At 48.3% G+C, this 10,375-nt stretch overlaps 1 protein-coding gene across 11 annotated transcripts in view; it reads right to left on the bottom strand.

The window, feature by feature from the left end:
• Positions 1-746: 746 nt before the first annotated feature.
• nrxn1b (neurexin 1b) overlaps positions 747-10,375 on the bottom strand; it is a gene marked incomplete at its 3' end in the record, with an annotated part of 139,744 nt that continues 130,115 nt past the window's right edge. For 7 of the 11 annotated variants that reach the window (XM_079855489.1, XM_079855495.1, XM_079855494.1 and 4 more), the window contains 2 exons: positions 4,929-5,016; positions 747-1,039 (listed from right to left, as the gene is read on the bottom strand). In XM_079855489.1, the coding sequence (XP_079711615.1) occupies positions 747-1,039; positions 4,929-5,016 (381 nt within the window). The remainder of the gene's footprint in view (positions 1,040-4,928; positions 5,017-10,375) is intronic. The other 4 variants (XM_079855492.1, XM_079855496.1, XM_079855498.1 and 1 more) reach the window with 1 other exon arrangement.

Genomic DNA, 10,375 nt, shown 5'->3' with positions numbered 1-10,375 from the left:
CGTAGTCTTTTCTGCCAAGGAGTAGATAAAGTTTGCATTCTTTATGCAGCAGGTTATAAAACACAATTTTGTCAGTCCAGAATAGCACACATTTGAAACATATGGAAACATATTAAATAAGATGTTGCATCCATGTTCACTGAGATGTCCATGTTTGCCAAAGATAATGTGCAACGGCTCAACCATCTTCCCACTTTTACCATCAGCTGTCCAAATCATATTAGCACTATATTAGACTTATCAAGTAGAAACACTGAGAGACTTCTTTCCTTTCTTGTTCTCTCGTTCTTCAGTGATGCTTTGAGAAATTGTTTCAGCTTTTTTATCATTGCAAAGTTCCCAGCAACACAAACAGGCAAAAAAAGACAGTTTGTCAGTTCATTACTTGCTCTTCATTCCCCTTCTTGCATTTGTTAAAAAAAACCCTGTGAGCTCATTTACAAAGTACCAGAGTTCAGAGTCTCTGTAATCTAGATGGATTTGGTAATCTTTCCATCACTTATGGGTCAGTTTGGGTTTTTTAATCAGCTTGTCTTTCTCCAGCTGGACAAGTGGCAATCATCCGGTTCTTTCATCCATTCCAATGTGAAGAAGTGATTAAATATTGAAGAAAACATTTTCTTTGCTGCATCACTGTTTAATATATGATGACTTTTTCCACAGGTTTTGTTATCTTGCTTATGTTTGACGTTTGTGCTTGAACTTATAATAGAAACGAGGTCCCGTAAGGACCAGGAATAACAGAATCACACATAATACTCCTTGTTTTTCTTGCTCTTACTGACACAACTGTCCGTTGGTTTCTCCTTCACGATTGAGCCGTTGGACTGGGCTGAATTGCAGATGTAGTTGCGGCTCTCGTCCACATGGTACGACCCCTCGTCGCGGTTGCGGTATTTGAACATGGCGTAGAGGAGAATGAGGATGCAGAGAGCGGCAGCGACTACGATGCCGACCACCATGCCTGTGGTGCTGCTGTTCTCGTGGAAAACCTCGGACTGACCCGGATAGCTCTTCAACACGGGGCCTGTGGGGTTAGCTGGAGAATCAAAAACACCAAGGATGAGTTTATATAACAGCAATAACCCAATTACCAACAGCCATTTTTGAAAGAAAAGAGATGAGCAAACTCTTCCTTTTCTCAATGACTCAAATTCCATATTTGTTTAGCAGAAAAAATTAAATTCTGGAAAGTCTGGCGGTCTGTTGTAGTATCTTAAAGGGGTCATATAATGCCATTTTTGTACAAGCTAATATGATTCTTTAGGGTCTAAATGAAAAGTTTGTAATAATTGAATTAAAAATTCTCATTAGTATTGTAAGAAAACACATTTTACCTGGTCAAAAACAGCTCTGTTTTCAGCACGCCATTTAAGTGCATGTGTCTTTAAATGATAATGAGCTTTGCTCACCCCGCCCCTCTGTTCTGTGGGCGTTTCGACACAACACACGTGGAGTGTTGCCTTGACAACAGTTGAGGGTATATTTACAGGCACTGCCAACACACTTTTTAGTACAATCAACTTGTAAAAGTGCATGTACCATTATATGACCCCTTTAAGTTTGTTGTAGTATGTTTGCAGCCTCAAAGTTAAGCTCCCCTAACCCTCACTTCCCAACAACATTATTATTGTCTACAAAAACGCTTTTGGAGGTAGGCATCAACACAAACTCATTGTGCACTGCTCTTCTCATCTTCCTCTATCCTATAATCCTTCCAGCCCTTCTAACAAATAAACTCTTACCATTTTTTGGCTTTTATCGTTGGCCTGTTGGTTGTAGTTCACCCTGTGACTGGGAAGTCTGCTGGGTTTTAATAAAGTATGTTGATCTAACTGTGCATTTGGGGCCTCAATACCGAACCTGACACATTTTGGCACAAATCTTGCTGGCCTCTATTACAAAGGTGGAGATAAAGAATAGCACCGAACACAAAACTAAGTCAAAAAAGGAATGAATTCGGCAGAAGAAGAATGTGTTAGAATGGCCCAGTCAGAGTCCAGAGCCCAATCAAAACATGTTGAATGACTTGAAACAGGCTGTACACTCCAGATTTATTGAAAAATGTACCAATGAAGTTACTAAAAAAGACTGGCTGCTTAAAAGCAAAAGCTGCTTCAACCAGGTATTAGTTGAGGGGTGTGAACACTTGTGCAATCAGGTTAGTTTTATTTTTTCCCCTTGAATTTTGTTTAAAAAACCTGAACATTCAGGACAATTATGTCCTTTCAAATGTGAATGGCTGCTGACATGCATTACATTGTCAAGCTCTTCACTCGTGACTATACTTTCACTATGATTTGTCCCCTCGGGTCCTCTTTACAGCTGGTATTAAGATGTGTTTTGGTCGATTGGATCACAAGTAGAAGAGGGAGACACATTCCCGTTTACACCTGGTGTTTTACTGTCTCTTTTGTCCACTTACAACCACTTCTGTCCTGATTTCGAGGGGAGGGTCTATGGGCGGGTAAATGTATGAGATTTTTCAGATCTTTCGATCTAATGGACAAAATAAGCTCATGCAATTTACATGTGAACGCGACTGGAGACGACGGAAAAACACACGGAGAGGATCAGCTTTCGTTTCTGTCTTATAAACTCAAGACCAGCCGAACGCTGTGAGGTTGTGTTAGAAATCAGGAATGAGGAGAGAACATTGTGCTTGGTATGTTTTTCCTCTTCAAACCAAACTTGTGTCTCCAGCTGATAACGTTTAAATCCCGTCTGGCTATCGCTCTTCCCATAATGTTAAGGCATCAGGTCATTCGACGGAGAGCAGACTGTCTTTTGTGGCTGTTTGAATCCTTTCGACCACATGAGCGTTTACACTACAAAAGCAATCCGGTCTAATGCATTTTCCACTATCCCTGGAAGTGGATAAACGTGGACAAGCTCAAAATTTTTAGATCTCGTTTACACCTGTATTTAACGTCAGCCACATGTGATCCGATCGACCAAAATGCTTCTTAATACCAGGTGGAAACAGGGAGTAAACCAATTTGTTAATAAAAAAACAACACAATCACAAACAAAACTCCACTAAATATGCCTATTACCACTGGATGATACAGATTATAAACCGCCAGAAAAATACCAAATACAGACTCAATGTTATAAAAGTACAATAGAGTTAAAGTAAAAGTTGAGTTTGAAAATCCTTTTTATGGCAACATTATCGCTGTGTCTGTATGAAGGAGCTTCAGGGGAAGGTTCTTTAATGAAACATGGCAAAATAAAGGTTTTACTGAACACCTTGTGTCTCTGTTCCATATACCTGAATCTGCACAGTCTCAATTAGATCTCATGCTTCATTACAGCTTACAAATAACAGTCACTTGACCTTGTGTAGAACATGAAACAGAGCTCAACATGTTCTCAGGGACAGCAAAACTAAAACTACTGAGGTGAAAGTGCGGCCAAACAGCGAGGGATTGACAAAAAAAAGTTGCGCAAAACTTGTGTGATTCTTTAAATGTCGATTGCGAAATTACGACATTTCCATTAACCGATTTTATGCGACTGAAATCTTAATTTTTAATCTCATGATAAGCCATTTCAGACATCATGGTGACGGATGTTAGCAGGTTTATGTGTATCTCAGCCGCCGCACTAGACATTATTATTAATGGATGGAGACGTATGCGTGTTATTCAACATTAATGTCAAGGAAAGACTCTTATACTGAGAGCGGCTCATATGAGGAGTTTCTGAGTAGGGCTGTAGTCAAGACCACCTTTTTCGAGTCCAGGTCAAGACCAAGTCCAAAGAGGTTCAAGCCCAAAGAGGTTCGAGTCCAAGTCCAGGACAGGAAAAAAAAAAGTCTTATGCATGACATTATCAAGACAATCATTTTGGGTTATTATTTGTTGATCTAAAAGCAAAAACAGTGTCACAACACCCAGGATTTTTAAGTATAGACATTCCCCTTGATATCATAATATCTTCTAATCTAAAGAAAACAGAATGATGACATATGGTGATACCTCATAATAGCAACTCGTGGAATAGGCATTTAAAAGAGAGGCAGATTATGGAGTGATATGACTCAGAAATTACATCGGGCAATGTTCAGATGTCATTCAGCGAGATGTTCAGAAGAACGCAAGAGCTAAACTTCTACAAGCGCAATAACACCCACATCAAAAAAAGTCGGAAAACTTTGCCCATTAATTTAGATGTGCAAGGCAAGCAGGCTAGTCTTCGGGTTGTTATGGACAATTAAAAATGTGAATATTCACGTTGCACTAGCGGTGGACTTTCAGCGAGTTAAAACATTTATTTTTTAAAGAGCCGTTTGTGAGTCAAAAGAGCCGAAATGCCCATCACTAGTTATTAGGTAGCCAGTGTTTCACTTTCCCTCCAATATTATTATGTTTCCAGTAAGCACACATAAGTCGCTGTGACGTATGTGTGCTTACTGGGAACATAATAAAGACACCTGGACTCGGTCGAGACCAAAAGCCATATTTGGCAAGACCAGTGGCCGAGACTGAGACCAAGACCGGACTCGAGTACTACAGCCCTATTTCTGGGAGATTGTCCTCATTTCTGCTTCAAGCTCTTGATAAATTGTGGCTTTTCTTTGTTGTTTAGAATCCAGTATTCCCGTAATTCTTTTGTCTTTTATGAGTTTAATAAAGAACTCTGTCTCTTCTTCTGTCCAAACACACCACATCATCTACGTCAGCTGACCTGTAAATGCGCAGAAACTGTTTCTATTGCAATTTTTTATATTTCTTTTTCGAATTGTCTGAAAAACCACCTCATACGAGCGTAAAAACTTTTTTGTGATATGTGGGAGTTTTTGGGAAATTGACGTGTTTCCATTGGGCGTATTTTCAATTTGCAATTTCAATTTGCGCAATTTGAAGGGTAATGGAAACGCGTCTACGGTCAGAAAGAAAAGTAATAATAAAGAGAAGACTAACCTAACCCACCTGAGCTCGGCTCGCACGGGTCAATGTCCTCATCGTCGCTCGGGCACTCGGCAGATGCCACCAACAGATCATCAGTAGTCTGTGAAACATGATAAAGGAAAGAGAGGCTGAATTAAAAAAAAATATACAACAAATCATTCATGAACACATGAAACCAGTTGTGAACCTCAGATCACATCACTGAACCTGAAATGTACATTGTGTCTAGTTTTGAAGGAACAACAACGCGCCGCTCATTCAGTGACCATAACTGGCGGAAAGAAGCAAACACTTAATGGCTTATTACAAAACATAAATCAGAAGCCACTGCAGAAATCAGCCTTGTCCATGTCAAAAGATGAAACTGTTGCCATGCATATTAGTGTGTTTTTATTTATGAATTTCTCCAGAGTTAAAGACTTACTTTTCTCAATAATTTGTACACATTCTTTTAGATGCAATTACAGTCTTCTCCTTTCTAATCATATTTCTGTCAGGACCACTATCGTCAAATACGATTAACAATTAGCATACAGTTTGGATTGGCGGTATGGTTCTGTTCTGGGCGAGAACTCCCTGCGCATCCATGAGGCCTAGCATGAACAAGAGCAGCAATAACGTTTACGGTTACGTATGTAACCCTCGTTCCCTGAGTAGGGAACGGAGACGTTACGTCGGATGACGACGAATGGGATTTCGCTTAGAAAGCCTGTCATCTTCGAGTATATAAAACGAGCCAATGGCAATGAAATGCCATGGGTCTGCGGAATTTGCATAGCGTAAGTCCGCCCCACGTCGTGGGTATATAAGGAAGTACGCTGGCAACATGCAGATATGTCTTCGCTGAGGAGCCGAGACTGAACTCAGGCGTTCCAGCGGTACAGCGGAAGTGGCAGGGAGACGTAACGTCTCCGTTCCCTACTCAGGGAACGAGGGTTACATACGTAACCGTAGACGTTCCCTTTCGTAGTCACTCCGAGTTACGTCGGATGGCGACGAATGGGGTTCCCAGTCTAATCACGCCACCTCTCGACTGTCTTCCAGTGCCCTGCGTAAGTCTGAGCTCCCTGTTGTGAGACTAGCGAGTCCTACTTAACACAGGAATACCAAGGTACACGGGGAAGCATATCTCAGTGGAAATATGCAATTATGCCCAGCCCGAAGGGGAGGACTTGGAATACACATATGACCCCGGGGGGCTGCATATGGAGAATCACTGGGGTGTCCAGCCGCAGGTGGAATATTTCAACCCCAGGGGTGGCAAGGTGGCTTGCCAAGGGAAAGACACATGCTCAGAGAGGCTTACAGTGGAAATACACATGTGGGGGTCACCCAGAGGGGGAACCATGCACATGGAGGCACCTAGCCAAGCGCGAAAGCTGCCGTGGCAAAACTCTGGCATTGACGTCGTCAGTGCTGGAGGAGACTCAGGGCTTATTAGGCTCACCTGAGGAGAATATCGCACGTATCCTGTCCGTGGAGAGGAATGGCGAGCAAGCGAAGACACCTGAGCAGAATCTAGTACCGGCTAGTTGAAGCGAGTACATGAGAAGAAACTGGCTCCACTCAGAGATTGTAGAATCTCGCGAATGTGTTAGGTGTCGCCCAGCCTGCAGCTCTGCAGATGTCTGTTAGTGAGGCGCCATGCGCTAGAACCCAAGAGGATGCTACACTCCGAGTGGAGTGGGCCGTCACACCAAGATGTTTAGAAGAACACCAGTTGATGAAGACATGGTCGACCTTGCTGCTGGTATGCCAAAGCAATGGCGTCCACTATCCAGTGAGACAACCTTTGCTTGGAGAGAGCCTTTCCCTTCAGCTTCCCACCATGACAGACAAAGAGCTGGTCTGAGGTCCTGAAACACTGCGTTCTGTCTACGTAAGCACGGAGTGCGCGTACTGGACAGAGCAGTGCCAAGGCTGGGTCTGCCTCCTCCAAGGGCAGCGCTTGCAGGTTCACCACCTGGTCTCGAAAGGAAGTGGTGGGAACCTTGGGCACATATCCAGGCCGGGGTCTCAGGATCACGTGAGAGTTAGCGGTCCGAATTCCAGGCACGCTTCGTCAACCGAAAATGCCTGCAGGTCCCCTACCCTCTTGATGGAGGCCAATGCAACCAGGAGCGCTGTCTTCATTGACAGGAACTTAAGCTCCACTGATTGCAGAGCCTCAAAGGGAGCACTCTGCAGGGCAGTTAAAACCACTGAGAGGTCCCAAGAGGGTACGAGGGGAGGACGAGGAGGATCCCCTCAGGAACCTGATGATCAGGTCGTGCTTTCCCAGAGACTTACCATCAACTGCGTCGTGATGTGCGGCAATGGCGGCAACATACACTTTCAGGGTGGAGGGAGACAGCCTTCGCTCCAACCCTTCTTGCAGGAAGGAAAGCACGACACTGAACGGGCATTTCGTGGGTTCTAGATGTTTAGAAGAACACCAGTTGATGAAGAGGTTCCACTTCAACGCATAGGCATGTCTCGTGGACGATGCTCGAGCGGAAGTGATGGTAGCCACCACCGCTGGGTGCCATAAGGTGCCCCGTCCCTGAGAAAGCAGGTCTTTCCTCAGAGGAATTGGCCAGGGAGGTGCTGTCGCGAGGAGTACTAGTTCGGAGAACCAGGTCCGGTTGGGCCAATATGGGGCAACCAAAATTACCTGCTCCTCGTCCTCCCTGATCTTGCGCAAAGTCTGTGCAAGAAGGCTCACTGGGGGAAACGCATACTTGCGGAGGCCAGCTGTGCGCCAGTGCATACGTGCCGAGCATGCCCTCGGACAGGGAATAAAACAGGTCGCAGTGGGACGAGTCGTGGGAGGCAAACAGGTCTACCTGTACGTCCCCGAACTGGTCCCAAATCAGCTGGACCGTCTGGGGATGGAGTCTCCATTCTCCAGCGAGAGGCCGAAGCCGAGACAGCTCGTCGGCCGCCTGGTTCAGGTCTCCCGGGATATAAATGGCTCGAAGCGACCTCAGATGCTTCAGACTCCATATGAGGAGGTGGCGGGCGAGTTGTGACATACGGCGGGAGCGCAGACCACCTTGACGGTTGATGTACGCTACAGTCGCGGTGTTGTCTGATCAGACTAGTACGTGTTGACCCCTGAGCAACGCACGGAAGCGGTGCAGGGCAAGACATACAGCCAACAACTCGAGGCAATTGACATGCCAAAGGCGCTGGGGTCCTGTCCAGGAGCCCGCGGCAGCATGTCCATTGCACATGGCGCCCCAACCCGTGGTGGAGGCATCTGTTGATACCACAACATGCCTGGAAACTCGTTCCAAGGGCACTCCGGCCTGAAGAAAACTGAGGTTCGACCACGGGGTGAAGGTCTGACGGCAGGTCGGAGTCACTGGAACTCGGAGCATGCCGTGATGCCATGCCCACCTCGGGACTCGATCGCGAAGCCAAAGCTGAAGCGGTCTCATATGAAGCAATCCGAGCGGCGTTACTGCGGCTGCGGATGCCATATGCCCCAGGAGCCTCTGAAATAGTTCAGTGGAACCGCACTCTTGCCCTCGAACTGACGAAGGCAGGTCAGCAGTGACTGCGCGCGCTCGCTCGTAAGCTGCCCGCACATGGCGACCGAGTCGATTTCCATACCGAGAAAAGAGATCCTCTGCACGGGGCAGAGTTTGCTCTTCTCCCAGTTGACCCGAAGGCCCAGACGAGCTAGGTGCCGGAGCACTAAGTCCCTGTGTTTGCAAACCTGGTCTCGAGAGTGAGCTAGTATCAGCCAGTCGTCGAGATAATTCAGGATGCGAACCCCGTGTTCCCGTAGAGGAACAAGGGCTGCCTCGACAACCTTCGTGAAGACGCGAGGAGACAGGGCTAGCCTGAAAGGGAGAACCACGTACTGGTATGCCTGCCCCTCGAAAGCAAACCGAAGAAACGGTCTGTGTCGAGGAAGAATGGAGACATGGAAGTAGGCGTCTTTCAGGTCGATCGCTGCAAACCAATCCTGTGGCCGCACGCACTCGAAAATGCGTTTGGCCGTGAGCATCTTGAACGGCATCCTGTGAAGGGAGCGGTTCAAGACGCGCAAGTCGAGGATCGGTCGTAACCCACCGGATTTCTTCGGTACAATGAAGTAGGGGCTGTAGAAGCCGGACTTCATTTCGGCTGGAGGGACAGTCTCGATCGCACCCTTCGCCAGTAGGGTGGCGACCTCCGCTCCCATGACAGGGGCATAGCCACTGACCATAGTGAAGCGGACTCCCCTGAAGCGGGGAGGAGACCGCGCGAACTGAATCGCGTAGCCGAGCCTGATGGTTCTCGCGACCCAACGGGACAGTCTGGGAAGACTCCCAAAAGCTGTACCAGCGGGGTCAAGCGAACCACAAACGTACCCTGGTGGTGCAGCGAAGCGGAATGACCGGCCCGGACGTGGGTGGCAAAGCGCGTCCTGCCAGAGGAGGCCAGGGAAGGACCAGCGTTCCACGGGGGCGTGCTCTGGCAGGGGTCTGGCGACAGAGGAGGACGAGAGTGGCGAGGCTCATGAGCGGCGCGCACTGTCATCCACAGCCTCTTGGGGCTCGGAGGAAGGGGCATCAGTTCTTGAAGCAAGAGATTCTACCCCGGCCCTCCACCAGGGGACGGAGTGGCCCTGCTACCAACTCCTGAGAAGAACTGAGCCCTAACTCCAAGCTGCCCGTCTCGAGAGTGCTGCTTAGCCTGGCGTTTGGCCGGCTAAGGGGCGGAGACGGGCAGTGCCGCCCTCCTGCATTCCCCTCCTGCCAGGGGCCGGTGAAGGCTCGAGGGGAGGAGCCGCAGGGAGGCGGCCTCGGCGGGAAGCAGACTAAGGAGACCGCACAGACGGATGTCCATTGATGCAGAAGGCCTCAGTCCACTTCAGGGGAGGGTCGAAGACTGTTGGGCGCAGTCCTCAACCACACCTCCGAGCAAGCCACCCGTCTCGAGAGTGCTGCTTAGCCTGGCGTTTGGCCGGCTAAGGGGCGGAGACGGGCGGTGCCACCCTCCTGCAACCCTCTCCTGCTCGGGGCTAGTGAAGGCCCGAGGGGAGGGGCCGCAGGGAGGCGGCCTCGGCGGGAAGCAGACTAAGGAGACCGCACGGACGGATGACCGTTGGTGTAAAAGGCCTCAGTCTGCTTCTGGGGTGGTCGAAGACTGTAGGTTACAGTCCTCAACCCCACCGCCGAGGAGCCCAGCCTGGGACATGGGGGAGCTGAGAAAATGAATTCTCAGACCCCCTCACATCAACCTGGCTGAGCCCATTCCTGGACCACACCTGTGGACATCACCTGGCCCGGGATCACGCAGGTACCGATGTCGCCCGTAGAGCGAGGTCAGTAGTGTGCGTGGCGGATCGACCAGCCCGGACATGGGAGGCATAGCGTCCCTGCGTGGGGGCGTGGTCGAGTTTCCGCGTTCTGTCAGTGTTGGCCAGGAAAGGACCAGCGTTCCACGGGGGCCAGGTCTGACAGAACTCCCAAGTCAGCACTGCC

This window comes from Squalius cephalus, assembly GCF_949319135.1.
Source record: "Squalius cephalus genome assembly, chromosome: 21".
NCBI lineage: Eukaryota > Metazoa > Chordata > Actinopteri > Cypriniformes > Leuciscidae > Squalius > Squalius cephalus.
Note: the sequence above shows the minus strand (reverse complement) of the source record. Positions and strands in the feature narration are given on the sequence as shown.